This window comes from Patagioenas fasciata, chromosome 27 (assembly GCF_037038585.1).
Source record: "Patagioenas fasciata isolate bPatFas1 chromosome 27, bPatFas1.hap1, whole genome shotgun sequence".
Taxonomy (NCBI): domain Eukaryota; kingdom Metazoa; phylum Chordata; class Aves; order Columbiformes; family Columbidae; genus Patagioenas; species Patagioenas fasciata.
This window is the reverse complement of record NC_092546.1, coordinates 6,544,296-6,559,898: the sequence shown is the minus strand read 5'-3', so window position 1 is coordinate 6,559,898 and position 15,603 is coordinate 6,544,296. Positions and strand designations below refer to the sequence as shown.

Genomic DNA, 15,603 nt, shown 5'->3' with positions numbered 1-15,603 from the left:
GGCGAGCCGGGACAGCACGGGCCGGGCCGGCCCTCCCATGGGCGGGCGGCAGCCGGGGGTGCAGCGCCGAGCCCCCCGCTGCCAGAGCCCGGAGTGCCCAGCCCGGGGGTCCAGCAGCCACCGGCACCCCCAGCCTAGCGCCCGTGTGCAGCGCCGGGCACCGGCACGGCGGGAGCGGCGGGGACTGCGGAGATGATGGAGGAGGAGGAGGAGGAGGGAGGGCAGGAGGTGGGGCTGGAAGTGAAACCGATTTGGGGGGGCGGAGCGGGCTCGTCATGTGAACGGCCGCATGCTCGGGCAGAAGTGGGTCAGCGGTGCCGCGGAGGGGCCGGTGACAGAGCCGTCCCGTCCCTCCCGGTGCCTCCCAGTCCCTCCCGGTGACTCCCGGTGCCGCCGCTCCCCGCTCCGCCGCACGGACCCCCATGCACCCCCCGGCGCGCTCCTGACCGCCGCCGGCCACCATGCGAGGTGAGTTTTGGGGGGGCTGGGGACAGCGGGGGGACCGCCCGGCTGCGGGGGGGAGCGGCAAAAGTTGTCCCCGCTGGGGAACACGGGGGGACCCGGGTCAGCCCCGCTGGGGACACGGAGGGAGCCGCATCAGCCGCGGCGGGGGCCGTGTGCCTCCTCCAGCTCCCCCATTCGTTAGGAATAACATTCTTGTTTATTTTGCTTTGCTTTCCGACGCCGGCTTAGACCCACTCTTAAGCTTTTCCTCGCACTAAACCCCTTAATCTCCTCTTCAATATGTTGCTCCCACCAGTGCTGGCTTTATTGCGGTTCTTCCCCTCCCGGGCCGGTTCGGGGCCGGGTCGGCGCAGCCGGGGGGACCGGCGCGGTTTCGGGGTGCCCCTTATCCAGGGAAGGGGCTGAGTCTCTCCAGCCCCTGCCTGATTTTTATCCGTTATTAAAAGCGATTCCTACTTTTCACCCCTCCGCTTCGCAACGGAGGCAGTTGTGAGGAGGAGGAGGAGGAGGGAGGGAGGAAGGCTCCGGCGGGACGATGCACTGGGGCCGGTGATGGTGACGCAGCGGTGGCCAAACCCAGCGCTCCCCGTGCCCGTTCCTCATGGAGCTGCTGGGACCCAGCACCCTGGGGTGGGATTTTAATCCCCCGTCAAAGCCGTTTTCCATCGCCGCCTGAGCCCTCCGCCGCACCAGGGCTCGCTGGAAGTTGTGCTCTGCACATCTCTAGGTGTGGGGTTTGGGGTGCACATATTTAGGTGTGTTTTGGAGGTGAACATCTGGGTGTATTTTTGGGGATGTACATATTCAAGCTCCTGGAATCCGTTTTCCTCCCTCCCGGCGCAGACGCTGCGGCTCTGCCGCCCGCCGCACTCTTGTGTAATGGAGGAGCCAGGCAAGCCCCCCACGTTCCGTTCCCTTCCCACCCCATGACATCCCAGGATTTCACCTTTATTAGTACGGAGGGAAGCGTTAACACCTGCCTTAATTAATAACACCACCTGGCTCTTCTGTAGCGCTTGCACAGCCAGCACTGGCCTTAATTAGCAGCTGGGTGAACTTTTCCTTTTTTCGAAAAACAGGTTTTCTTCCCCCCTCCCCAACGACAGCGTTGGCCCCAACTAAGGGCCAAACCCCCCGATATCACATCGTTTTCCTTCAGTGGGCATTTTTCCTGCAGCGCCACCCAGCACAGGGTCCCCGTTTCTCGCCCAAGCCCAAGTGCTACATGGTGACACCGCATCGATTCAATCTCTGTTTTGTTCCCCAAAACTGCCTCCGCTCTGCCCGTTTCCCCAGGGCCGCAGCAGCTCCTCGCTCCTGCCCCTCCCGCGGCTGCGCCGAGGCTGGCCGAGAGGCTTTGCCTCCTCTAATCCTATAGAGTTTCCAGCCCTCCCGCTCGCTTGTTTTGCAAGTGGCGTGGCGAGGAGCGTGCGGTGGCTCGGCAGCCTCCCGACTTGTCCTAGTGACCTAGATCTGTCATTGGAAAAAATCAGAGAGGGTGGAGGAGGAGCATCCTGCCCGTTTCGGCAGCGTGCCCACGCGGGCAAGGACGGCCAGCACCCGTCGGTCCTCCCGCACCACTGTCTGTCCCGGGTACTGCGGGATGGAGATGGGGATGAGAATGGGGATGGGGATGTCTGTGCCCTTCGCCTCCCAAAAATAAAGATGGAGGAGAAGGTTGGCCACTGGCAATGTGGGGTCCAAAGGGATCCAGCCAGGAATTGGGATCCTTGACCCCCATAACCCCGAGGAGAAGCAGCAGGTGGAGGGGACAAGCGCAGTGATGGGGAGACGTGGGTCACGGTCCCCGCGGGTGGCAGCGGGTTAACCGTGCAGCCCGGCCGTGCTGGCAGCATCCCCTGCCCGTCCCTCCTCCCCGGCACGTTTAACTTTGAACTCGGCAGCGGCTGTATAAAGAGCGGCTAATGTCTAAATCACGCCCGCTTTATTGGATGTGCTGAGCGGAGCTGCTCTCGCTGCCTTTATTTAGCCCCATGGAGATAATTCCCCCCTGATTTAGCTGCAGGGCCTGAGGGATGGGGGTGTCTCCTGCTCCAGCCCGGTTTCTCCCCACCCCAGGCTGGTGGCAGGTCCCCTTCCCCGCCACCACACCTGTGCCACCCTGCTGCGCCAGCCAAAGTGCAAAGGGCTGTGTCCCGTGTGGCGAGGTGGCCTTGGAGCGGGGCCGGCGAGCCGCAGCGCCTGGGTGGCCCCGGGGGAGCCCGTCGCCCGCCGCTGCTCAGGGGTCACCAGTTTGTTGGGGCATCCAAGCCAGGGACGCACGCTGCACCACAGGATGGGGGAAAACGGCGCTGTGCTGAGGATCGAGGTGGCTGTGGAGCCACTGGTTGTGTGGCCTCAGGTGAAGGTGGCCGAGTGTCACCCTGGGGCAGGGGGTGAGCGGCTGAGCCCCGCTCTGGCCCCAAGTTTCCAGGAAATCTCTGCTGATCAGTTAAGAAACCAGGTCCCACCCCCAGCATCAGCCTGGCCCTGTTTCCCGGTTCGTTTCCCTGCTCTATTATTCTGCTGATCTGTTGCCCCCATGGCCCTGGAGCTGGTGCTTTGAACCCCAGGGCCGCACACTGCGAGCTCCGTCAGCCTCGCGTGGCCCCGGCGCACTCGGGGTCACCCACGGGGTGCACAGATGAGGATGGGACTTGGCGGTGGTGGCAGCTGAGGGACCAGGATGCCGGGGGACCCCGGGGTGCTGCAGTGTGGGAGCCTGTTCAAGGGCAAAACAAACAGCAGATGCAAAGGGGTGACCATTGCCTTTATTTACTTATTTATTCCTCTGCCGCCCCTGCCCCACAGCCACCTCCCCAAAACACCGCGGTGGCCGATTGCTGTGGGACGTGCGGCGGCTCCTGGGGACGGATGCAGGTGGAGCAGCGTGGGTCCTGGGGTCAGAGGTTCCTGCAGGGAATGAGGGAGCGGAGCCGGATTTGGGGCAGGGATGGGGAGGTGGGATGGCATTGTAGGTCCCTGGGTGTCCCCGCGGGTCCCTGTGTCCCCCTGTGTCCCCATCCTTCCCGTGCACTGGGGGTGCTGAGCCCCGCGGGGGCTGTGCTTGCACCCCTGTGTCACTGGGGGGAGAGGACAGTGGTGACAGAGCATCCCTGTGACCTTGGGGGGGCTGCTGCTAATTACCGGAGGCGCCCGTCCTGCGGCATCGATCGCGGCAGCAGGATGGGGCACAAACCTACTTTCCCAGCGGGGTCGCTGGTAATGAGCTGGGGCACCGGGGGAGCTGCTCCCCCGGCAGCCGGGGGGGCGTCTGGGGCAGGAGCAGGCGCGGAGCCGCCTCCGGAACACCCGGAGCGGGGCTGGTCCCACCCCGGCGAGGGGCACCCGGGGCCAGGGTGGATTTGCTCCCGTGGCCCCGTGTGCGCACCCAGGGGAGGGGGTGACAGGGAACCCAGGGGCTGTGCAGGGACAGCCCCGTGTCCCCCACAGGGAGCTGCAGCTCTCGAGCGGCAAACGGGCGTCCCCGGCCCGAGGTGTCTCCCCAAGGGCCCCGTCCTCGGGCGGTGGGGCGCACCCCGCCGTGGCCGTGGGAAGGGTTAACGGCAGCGGCCGCTGCGCTTCACCCCCGGGCAGAAAGTGTGTCAGTGGGACAGGATGGGACAGGATGGCTCCAGCGGGGCCACCGGGCAGGGACCGCCCGCCGGGCACGGCCGAGCCGGTGGCCAGTGGCCGCATGGTGCCACTTACATAAGGGCTGGCTGGGGGCAGCGGGCGGGAGTTGGGCAAGAGGTATTTACAGTGGGAGGGGAGCAAATACCGCGGCCGGGACATTTTAATTGCCAGCTGGAGATTGTTATTTATTTTTTCAAAGTTTTTGGTTTTACTGCCCCTTGTTTTAGCCCCACGGGCCCTGGGGGCAGTCTGGTGCCTGTCCCCCGCCAGGCAGGGAGGGGTTTGTCCCCACCTCAATAAGCCCCTTTTGCACGGCGTGGCCGGGCTGTGGCAGCAGGAGCGCGGTGGGGACGCTGGGGCACGGCGGGGTGGCCGTGCCCGGGGTGTGGGCTTTGCTGTGATGTTTCCCCTCTATTGCAGGTGGTTTGGGGGCTCTGGGCGGTGCCACCAGTACCCCAGTCCCTCCCTGTCCCGCTGAGTTTGTCCCGGGGGATGTGCAGCCACTGTGGGGGCTCTGGTGGGGACAAGGGGGCGCTGAGGGAGCCAGCGCGGTGATTCACCGGGGCTCGCGAACAGAGCCGCAATTAAATGCTGTTCTGGGCTGTAATTGCCATCGCGCCGGGGTTACAGCCGTGTACCCACGGCAGTTATTTGGAGCAAATGTCTTACGAGCGGGTCAGGTGCCAGCGGTGGGCACGGCCGTGTAATTAGCAGGATGTTAATTAGAACCCCAAGAGGCTATGGGCACACAGCAAGTGGTTGGGGCTTCTCCTTGGCAGCATCCAGGGTGACACTGGAGGAGCCGAGACAGCATCGTCCCCTTGGCTCTGGGTCTGGGGGTCCCCTGTGCCTGGCCCGGGGCTGCAGGGGCGGGTTTGGCCGTGGGTGTCACACGAAGCCATCGCTGCCACTGGGAGCCAGGGAACGGTTTTTGGGGCCCTGTGGGGTGCAGGGGCCACGCTCAGCCCAGCTGTTTTGTCAGTGAATGGGGGGGGCCAGGAATACTGGTAACTGGGGGGGCTGGGATTACCGGTTAATTGAGGGGGACCGGAGTATCGGCTGCGGGCGTGAGGGTGCGGTGCCCGGCGATGCATCACCCGCCGCTCCCGGCGGCTGCAATTAACGTTGCATAACGAACCAACGTGGCTTCTTGCCAGGGGTGGCATCACCTCCCTGTGCCCCCTGCGCTGCCACCACCTCCGTCCCATCCCCTGGTGCGGGGTGGGGAGGGGTCCCCGCGGTTTGCAGGTTGCCCCCCATCCCTGGCCCCGCGGGTGAAGGGGGTGGGTGGGCTGGGGAAGTGGGGGTGTCTCGGTTGCTGGAGCCCCCTGGCAAGATGGGGGTGGCCACATGTCACTGCCGTCCCCTGGCAAAGCGCTGAACCTGGGGCTGTGATCCCGGCACAGAGTCGGGGGGGCTGGGATGTGGCCCAGGGTGGGGACAGCAGGCGGCCATGGGAGATACCTGGCTCGGCAGCCCCGGGAAGGAGGGTGAACCCCAAAATTGCCTGGTGCGCTGGGCAGGAGCTGAGCAGCGAGTCAGTGGGTGGGGAGGGGAGCCAGGCCCCCGCTTGCACCCATGCTCAGGGCAGGTTCTTTCCCTGAATGGCTGGGAGCAAATCTGCCCCCGGAGGGGGACTGATAGCAGCCCTGGGGACGGGGGGGACCTGATGGCATCCCTGTGGGGGACCTGATGGCATCCCTTGGGGGGTACCAATAGCATCCCTTGGGGACCAATGGCATCCCTGGGGGGTGAGCAGTAGCATCCCTTGGGGACAGATGGCAGCCCAGACGCCCCCTGCACATCCGGGCTGCTGCTGACCCAGCCCAGCCTCCCCCAAAGGGAGGGACCCCGGGGCACCCCTGGGTGCTGGGGTGCAGGTGGCACTGCCGAGCGCGGGGATGTCACCCACAGGGGTGGCCTCCAGCAGCAGCACCTGCAGAATGTGTCCCTCAGCCAGCACCGCTCGCTCGCTCCCCGGGAGAAGCGAGGCAGAAGGGAATTACTGCAGCCGGATTTGCACCGTCCCGGGTGACTGGAAATAACCGTAATCTGGCCGGGGGGTTATTTTGGTGCGGCGGCGGCTGCCCAGCACCCTCGAGAGCGACGCCGGGGCTGGAGCGGGGATTAGCGGTGCAGAGATGCCGGGAGGCACGTACGAGCCCCGGGGGTGCCCGTGTCCCCCCCGGCGCGGGGCGGGCAGAGCCAGCGCGGATCTGGGGCAGCTGGAAAACGAGGAGGACGAAGCCTATTAGCAGCTCAGTGCCAGCCAAGCAGAAGCGGGGAGGGAAGCGGATTTGAGGGAGGAAGGGGGCCAGGACCTTGAGCTGGGGATGGTTATGTTGGTCCTGGGTTTCAAAGGAGCTGCCGGGGGGGGCACAAGGGTCCCCCAAACCCTCTGCTTGGGCCAGACCCCCAGCAGGAGAGAGCCCATGGCTGCGGGGTGGGGATGGTCCCTGTCCCGGGTGCCCCCTGTGCGCACACCAGCTGAAAACTGCAGGGAAAGCTTCCGAAAAAGGGTCCAGGGTGGGCTGGTGCACAAATGTGCTGCACCATCATAGCTCAAGGGGCTTTTCTCCCCATCTCTTGGTGCTGGAGAGGATGGGGGAGCAGACGGGGGTGTCTGTTCCCTGCGTGCACCTTTTTGGGGTCCTCTCTGCAGTGCTGGCGGGTCCAGCTCCCGTGCCTCAGTTTCCCAACTGCCCAGCAGAGGGGGGTGATCTCCACCTTCAGTTCAGCACCGACCATCGTTCACCACCACGGTTTCCCCTTTTTTCCCTCTGCCACAGCCCAAATCGAAGTGATCCCGTGCAAGATCTGCGGAGACAAGTCCTCGGGGATCCACTACGGCGTCATCACCTGCGAGGGCTGCAAGGTGAGCGAGGCCGCGCGGGGCCGGGTGCGGGGGGCTGGCAGCGCGTGTCCCAACCCCCCCGTGTCCCAACCCCCCCGTGTCCCAACCCCCCCGTGTCCCAACCCCCCGGTGCCGTGCAGGGATTCTTCCGGAGGAGCCAGCAGAACAACGCCAGCTACTCCTGCTCCCGGCAGAGGAACTGCCTGATCGACCGCACCAACCGCAACCGCTGCCAGCACTGCCGCCTGCAGAAATGCCTGGCGCTGGGCATGTCCCGCGACGGTGAGTCCGCCCGCGGCCCCGGTCTGTCCGCTCCCCCGGGCCCGAGCTGCTTCCCCGGGGGCCAAGAAAAGGAAAGGAGGGGACTGGGGAGCAAGGAATGCTTTGGCGTTTTCTGCAGGAAAATGTAAATACAGGATGTTTGTAAAAGATGGACTCGAGTTCAGATCGCAGTGACTTTGAAATGGGGCTCATCCTTTTGAGACACCCTGTGGTTTCTGTTCCGTTCGACCCAGGGTTGGTCTGGGGTGGGGTGCATCCAGTGAGGTCCCTGCCCTAAATCAGGGCTCAGACCCCCAAACCAGGCGCTCCCCAGGCCCCGTCCCAGGGCGGGAGGGTGGTCCCTGGAGGTGGGAGCTGCCCTGACGTGACCCCCGCTCCCCGAGCAGCGGTGAAGTTCGGCCGCATGTCGAAGAAGCAGCGGGACAGCCTGTACGCCGAGGTGCAGAAGCACCAGCAGAGCCAGGAGCAGAGCGGCGGCCCCAAGGATGAGCCCGAGTCCCTGAGCCGCGTCTACACCACCAGCGTCAGCAGCGGGCTCTCGGACCTGGACGACATCTCCACGCTGTCCGACGGGCTCCTCTTCGACTTCCCGCTCACCCCCGACGGCAGCAGCAGCTACTACAACCTGGACCTGCTCGCCTCGGCGCAGCCCTCGCCCGACCAGTCCAGCCTGGACGTGGCCGATGCGACGCTCATCAAGCAGGAGTCCATCTACGAGCTGATGCTGGAGCCGGCGCTGCTCGTGCACGGAGCGCTGGAGAGCGGGCAGCTGCCCGCCGACATCTCCGTCCTTGAGATCGGTGAGCGCTGCTGTGGTCCTGGCGCGGTGCTGGGTACACACGGGGTGTACGGCCCTGGGCGTGGTGTTCACGGAATCACAGAATGGTTTTGGTTGGAAAAGCCCCTCAAGATCATGGAGTGCAACCATAACCCACCCCAGCACTGCCCCGTGTCCTGAGACCCTCCTGTCCGTCTGTCCAGCCCTCCAGGGACGGTGACTCCAGCACTGCCCTGGGCAGCCTGTTCAGTGCCCCACAGCCCTTTGGGGGAGAAATTGTTCCCAGATCCAACCTCAACCTCCCCTGGCGCAACTTGAGGCCGTTTCCTCTGCTCCTGGCGCTTGTTCATCCAGCCCCAGGTGCCCTCGCAGTGAGGGACCAACCCGTCCCCGGCTCTTGGAGCAGCTGCAAGCCTGTCACTTCCTCCAGGCTGGGCACCGATGGAGCTCAGTGCACCTGAGGTCGTGTGGAGCGTCCCCCGCACCGTGGGGACAGCCCCTGATGCCTCGTCTGTCCTCACACCCCATGACACCACGTGTGAGCCCGTCTGCCCATCCAGCCCCCAACCACAGCAGCCCCCACGACACTCGAGACAGGACAGTGTTGGGGTGTGGGGACAGGAGCTTCAGGAGAGGAGATTCAGGTCGGACATGAGGAAGGAACTGATGCCCCTGAGGGTGCTGAGAGCCTGGCCCAGGTTCCCAGAGAGGTGGTGGATGAACCATCCCTGAGACATCCCAGGCCAGGCTGGACGGGGCTCTGAGTAACCTGAGCTGGTGAAGATGTCCCTGTCATGGCAGGGGGGGCACTGGGGAGGTCCCTCCAACCCAGACTATTCTATGAGTCTATGACGGGGGGCCAAGGGGTTCCCCAGGACTCACCACCCCCTGTCCCTTGCCTTGCAGACCGGGTGGCCCAGAACGTGGTGAAGTCGCACCTGGAGACGTGCCAGTACACGACGGAGGAGCTCAAGCGCCTGGCCTGGAGCCTCTACTCCCCCGAGGAGGTCCGTGCTCTGCAGAGCAAGGTGAGCGCCGCCGCCACGGCCCCCCCGCCCCCCCGGCACAGCCAGGGCCACCGCAGCCCTCGGCAGGGCCACCACTGTCCCCCTGTGCTGTGGTGAGGAAGGCGAGGAGGATGAGGAGGGTCTTGTGGTGCTTTGGGAGCTGCAAAAGCCCAGTTTGGCGGGGTATAGGGGTGTGGATGCCAGGTCACACCCTGGGTGTCCCTGTGCCACCACCCTCCACAGGTGGCATGGCACCTGGGTCACGTCCCTGCCCCGTGGAGCGGGGACGGGGGGACAGCAGAGTCCAGGTGACAGGGTAGCAGCAGAGCTGAGGTGGCAGGGGGCAGGGAGCCCTAAGGGACGTCCCGTGCCTGCAGAGCTGCGAGGCCATGTGGCAGCAGTGCTCGCTGCAGATCTCCAACGCCATCCAGTACGTGGTGGAGTTCGCCAAGCGCATCGACGGCTTCATGGAGCTCTGCCAGAACGACCAGATCATCCTCCTGAAAGCCGGTAAGAGAGGGTCCCCGATGTCCCCGTCACATCCCTGCCATCCCCTTTTGTCCCCGCCGTCCCCGTCGTGTCCTCGCCACCTCTCCCAAGCAGCAGCCGCAGTGCTGAAGGCAAATCCTGTCTCTCCTCTTGCCCAGCGTTTCCTTTCGGGATGTCCCCTCCCTCAGTTGTCCCTGGGCTCTGTGTCGCTGCTCGGGGAGCAGGGGGTGGCTGGAAGGGACGTGGGGAGCAAGCAGAAGCCAAACGTCACCCGGGAAGCGGGATGGAAAGGGGCGCGGGGGTTTCCGCAGGAGCAGGACGCTCACACCCGCGTCCCCCGGCCGCCCCTCTGCCCAGGCTGTGCTGCTGTGCCCAGGCAAGGGGACTGGATGTGCAAAAGCCCCAAAACGCCAAAAAAGTGGAAAAGCTGCTCAGTTTTGAAGCTTTTGGGGCCGGGGAGCTAAGAGCGTCACGGGGCTGCGTGCCAGCGTCGCGCTGGGTGCTGCAGCCGCCACGGAGCTGGCCGAGCCCGCCACGCGGGACTTTAACTTGTGCTTCCATCCATTCTGTTTTCTTTTCATTTGTTGCTTTCCCCCGCTCCTCCACAACCCCTGCGGCCGGCTGCGAACGGCTGGGTGCCGTCTCCCTTTGGTGCGATATCATCATCGAAACTGGAAACCTTACAAAAATTAAAATTGGATTTGTTGGAATTTCCGCTCTCGGGAACGAACAATCCGGGCTTTCCTCTCTGCTCCGCTTGGCCCGGGGTGACGAACCCCGCCTGCCCGGCTCTGTCTGCCGGCGCCAGGCTGCCTCGAGGTGCTCCTGCTCCGCATGGTCCGCGCGTTCAACCCCCTGAACAGCACCGTCCTCTTCGAGGGCAAGTTCGGCAGCGTGCAGATGTTCAAGTCGCTTGGTAAGAGCCGTTTTCCTGCACCTCTCTTAGGGTTCTCCTCCCATTTCGATGCTCAAATGGGGCTCGGTTTGCTGCTGGGTGAAAGGCGGTTGGGCTGAATCCCTGGGGGACAGGAGGGGTGAGACCCCCATTGCATTTGTCCCCAGTCCCGCTGGGATCAGGTTGTGTGCTGTGGTCTGGACCGGCTTTCTGCCCCAGCCCAAAGCCCAGCGACACGGAGCATCCCGTGCTGGACCCCGCTCCAGCGCCCGTCTCCTCTCCCCAAAGCTTTCTGAGGGCGCTGCTGGGCGGGGGGGGTCGGGTGCGCCGGGCAGCGCGGAGCTGTGACGTGCCCCTCTTCTCTTCGCGCTGTCCCCATCAGGCTGTGACGATCTCATCGGCGCCATCTTCGAGCTGGGGAGGACCCTGTGCCGCCTGCAGCTGTCGGAGGAGGAGCTGGCGCTGTTCACCGCCGCCGTCCTGCTGTCCCCGGGTGTGTGGGGACACTGCCTGCGGGATCGCAGACTGGTTTGGGTTGGAGGGACCTTCCCCGCTCCCCAGTGCCCCCCCGCCATGACAGGGACATCTTCACCAGCTCAGGTTACTCAGAGCCCGTCCAGCCTGGCCTGGGATGTCTCAGGGATGGTTCATCCACCACCTCTCTGGGAACCTGGGCCAGGCTCTCAGCACCCTCAGGGCAGCAATTCCTTCCTCATGTCCAGCCTGAATCTCCCTCCTTTAGTTTAACCCATCACCCCTGGTCCCATCACAACAGGCCCTGCTCAAAGGTCTGTCCCCACCTTTCTTCCAAGCACTGCAAGGTGAGGGGGTCTCATGCCAAACCTGGGAGAGCTGATCCATAAATCTCAGTGCTGCTCCCATGGTCTATGATTTCAGTTATGCCCAGGAAAGGAGGTTGGGGAAAAAAAATGCATCTGAAAAAGCACAAGATGCATCTGCCCAACTTGGTGAGAGGAGGAGCCGAGTCCCTCCAGGGGTGCAGAGGGGCCACCCGGCTCCGTCATCGTCCCCAGATCCACCCCAGGGAGCGGGGGGGTTAAGAGCAGGAGCAGAGCCCGCGCGGCGCTGACCGCCGTGCCCTGCAGATCGGCCCTGGCTGACCGAGACCAAGAAGGTGCAGAAGCTGCAGGACAAGATCTACGTGGCGCTGCAGCACGAGATCCAGAAGAAGCACGCGGCCGAGGACAAGCTCTCCAAGGTACGGCGCGGGGCCGGGGGAGCGGAGCTCGTGAGCCACGCGCGGGCCGGTTTTGGGGTGAGCCCGGGGAGCTGCTGAAGGACGATCTTGTTCCAAGGGCCGGGTGTCTCTGTCGCGGCGCCCTGTGCCGCTGCGCTGGGCAGTGGCGTTTTGGGGTGAACGCAGCTGGTTTGGGAATGCTTTGGGCAGGATGGAGCTGGGATGGGGACAGGGGACACTGGGAACTCCTCACACCCTCCCCGGTGCTGGTTGTCCCATGGAAAGACATGGGTTTGGAGACAAGGCTGCCCGGAGATGGGGAACCCATTTGGTGCTGGTGTGCCAGCGGTCCCCAAAGCCACCCGCTTGTCCCCAAGGGACGGGGAAGGTGGCATGAGGGATGCTGGCCAGGAAACCCCATGTCACCGGTTTCTTTCCCCACAGATGGTTTCCAAGCTGCCCTTGATGAAAACCATTTGCAACCTGCACTTGGACAAGCTGGAGTTTTTCCGTCTGCTGCACCCAGAGACGGCCATGAACTTCCCGCCCCTCTACAAAGAGGTTTTCAACTCGGAGCTGCAGTACAGCGACCCTCGGGAGAGCTAAGGCCGCGACCCCCGGCCCGCTTCGGCTTCCCCAAAATCTGGAGACGAACTGAACTTCAGAGGTTTGGGGCACTTTATTTAAATCAAATAATCAAACTCAAGAGAAGCGGGGGGCTGGGGATCCCCCGGCCCCGTTTCCTCGCTGTGGATTGCAATAGCTCTTGAATGTAAAGCACCTTGAAGGAAAAAGCAAACGGACTTTGCCATACCGTGAAATGAATGTGAAACCTCCGCGGGAGAGGAGGCGCTCCGGCGGTGGAAAGGGAGCGAGTGCCCCGCGGGGCCGGGCGGCGCACCCGCACACACGGCACCGCGGCCCTTCCCACCGCCCCGCCTGCACTCTCCGACTCTTATTTTTAATTATTATTATTTTTTAATTATTATTTTTATTTTATTTTTTACCCAAACACAAGGCATGGGATGAAGAAGGGGCAATGCACACTTGGCCAAATGGGGGTGAGCAGGCCGGTGGGGGCAGCCCTGGAGCCGAGGGGAGGGCGAAGGCAGCACCTGTGCTTTATCCCTTCTGCCCTGGGGGCAACCTCGTGAGCCCTCGGGGCGACCTCGTGAGCCCTGGGGGTGACCTCGTGAGCCCTCGCGGTGACCTCGTGAGCCCGGCTGAGGGACTGGGGAGGGACTGAGCGCAGGGTGTCCCCGGGAGGAGCCCGGTTCCAGAGAGAGGACGCCCGGCGCGGCAGCGTCTCCATGGGCTCCATCGCAGCAGGGACCTGCAGTCCGAGCTCGGGAGGCTCCGAAGGCGAAGGGATGGATTTGTGGGTGATGGCACGATAACCCGCAGCCGGCGGCGCCGCTCGAGGGGCCCTCCAGCCACGCTCTGCAGGGCTTTTCCGTCTCTATTCCTGCTCCTCCTGCAGCAAATGCCAAAAGCTACAAGGGAAACACCCGCTGCGAGGCAGCTCCCGTTTCTGCTGGCAAAGGGCTACAATCCCAAGACCCTTCATGCTTCATGTTGATTCCCCGCGTGTCCAACCCCGTCCCGTGGCTCAGATCATCCCCACGTGTGAACCGAGGGCTTTCAAGGCCGTGATTGCGTCCCTTGAACTAAAGGAGCAGCTTGCTTGGCGCTGGTAGGGGATACTCACGCTTCGGCTGCCAGGGAAGGGCACGGAGCAGCGCACCGGGGAGGCCTCGCCGGGCGGGCGATGGGGAACCAGGGCCCGTGCGGTTCCCCGTGCGCAGGGACGGCTCTGGCGCCGCCAACAGCGGGTGCCAGCGCGTCATTCTCCAGTGTCGCGCGTCCTTCCCGCCCTCTTGGATCCCAGAGCTGAGCCCGAAGTGAGAAGTCAGCACTGCCTTGTTCTCCCTTTTCTTTTCTAGAGGGTTGTGCCTTTTTTGTTGTAGTTGTTCAGAATAATTTCCAAGGGCACCGTTGACTCCCCGGGGCTCCGCGCGGGGTTCTGCGGGACAGCAGCGCTCCCGCCTCGGGAAACAGCGCGGGTGTTCTCAAATGAACGGGCAGAAAAACAAAAGCACAGACCCTTCTTCACACCTCCGGTGTTCGATGGTCAACGTCACCATTTTCATCTCATCCGGCAAAGAAACCAAGAAAGCACCTTAAATGGGGAAAGACTGAGCCCTCGCCACCGGCTGCGTTTTCTGGCGTGCAAGGGCGCGGCGTCCATCCGGCTCCGGCAGGGGATCGTGGTTCCCAGCAGCGAAAACCCCTGCGGGGATCTTGGGAAGACTGGAAGGGTCAAACACGTGCGGCTCAACCTGCCAGCCCGCGGGAACCTGCGCCTGGACGTTCCCTCTAAGGAGCCGACTCCTCAGTTTGGTGGTTTCTTGGGAGGGGATAAATGTTTAAATGTAGGTGAGGGGGGCGGCAAGGGACGAACCCCGCGGCACCGCTGCTTTCGGGTGGTCCCTCTGTGCCGCCCGGCCGGGCGTCGAGCTCGTGGGGAAAGGGCGGATGGACAACCTGGGTAGAAATGCCCGAGAAAGGGAGATTTCCACTCGAATGTGGCAGCGGGGGCCGTGGGAGCCCCGAGAGCCATTTGTGTTGGTGCTCGGGCCGCGGTTCGTGTTGGTGCTCGGGCTGTGGTTCATGTTGTGGTTCATGTTGGTGCTCGGGCTGTGGTTCGTGTGGCGGTTCATGCTGGTGCTTGGGTCGCGGTTCGTGCCGGTGTTTGTGCCACGGTTTGTGCCGCGGTTCGTGCCGGTGCTTGGGCCACGGTTCGTGCTGCGGTTCGTGCCGGTGCTTGGGCCGCGGTGTCTCCAGGCGTTTCCATCCCAACAGAGGTTTTGCCGCGTTACTTTCAGGGCTTGGCGTGGGGATCCCTCCTGTGCGCTGGACACGGACTGCGTGCGTTCGCTTGCTCTGGCAGCTTAGCTGAGTGTGCATTTCCACCTCCAGAACCCTCACACTGTGTATAAAAATGGATAAAATATATATATATAATATATATTCTTGTGAATGTTGGTGCAAAAGAGAAAAAAATATATAAAGTTCCAGTTGGTTTTATGTTCTTTTTTATCTATACGAATGAAAGGAAGAAATGGAAGGCGTTTGTTGTTTTTCCCGTTTACCCACCTGTAGATACCCACAGGTCCATGGAAATGTTTGACTTTCTAGACTTAGGAAAACGCTTCTGTTCTCACTGAATGTCCTGTCTTGTAAGATTGTAATTTCTATTTTTTTAAAGAAAAGAAAATAACTAAACCGTCCTCTTTCGGTCCGGCCAGCGAGGGAGGAGGGCAGGGGAAACCTTTATTTAAGGACAAAAGCTTTGTCTGAATTTTTCATGACATTAAATAAAAAGTAATATAATGTATGGACAAAAAGCTTTGTATTGCGGTGTATTCTATAGGTGTAGAGCTGTATGCTGCACACGATTTACAGGAAGAACAATAAAGTCTGTTTTGCAAGGTCAAAAAAAAAAAACGAATAATGTTGGCAATAGCGACTGTGGTTCCAAATTACAGCAAAGGGAGAGACGGGGGGAAAACCACTCGGGGCCGTGGGAAAAGCTTTGTCTGCTCCAGGCTCAGGACCCAGCGGTGCCGGCAGCCCCGACACAGAGCAGGATTGGGACCCCAGGTGAGGTTTTAGATGACGTGAAGTATTGACGGGGTCACTTACAGCCGGACGGGCCACGCGGAGCCCGGAGGGCGGATCTGACACCCCTGGGTCTGCACGGGGCAGAGCCCGTGTGAGCATTTCAGGAAAGAAAGGGCTTGAGGTGCTGGAGCGAGTGGAGAGAAGGGAATGGAGCTGGTGAGGGGCTGGAGCACAAGTGTGATGGGAGCAGCTGAGGGACCTGGGGGCTCAGCTGGAGCACAGGAGCTGAGGGGAGACCTTCTGATCTCTGAACTGCCTGAAAGGAGCTTGGAGCCAGGGGGGTCGGGCTCTGCTCCCCAGGAACAAGCGCCAGGA

At 62.9% G+C, this 15,603-nt stretch overlaps 1 protein-coding gene across 1 annotated transcript; it reads left to right on the top strand.

The window, feature by feature from the left end:
- The first annotated feature begins 269 nt into the window (after positions 1-269).
- On the top strand, positions 270-15,011 carry LOC136113201 (nuclear receptor ROR-beta-like). The gene is made up of 10 exons (XM_065858239.2): positions 270-468; positions 6,891-6,976; positions 7,096-7,237; positions 7,624-8,037; positions 8,922-9,043; positions 9,400-9,532; positions 10,320-10,427; positions 10,789-10,899; positions 11,513-11,625; positions 12,049-15,011. Exons 1-10 carry the CDS (start codon positions 462-464, stop codon positions 12,208-12,210), a joined length of 1,398 nt encoding a protein of 465 aa, XP_065714311.1. The 5' UTR covers positions 270-461; the 3' UTR covers positions 12,211-15,011.
- Positions 15,012-15,603: the final 592 nt, after the last annotated feature.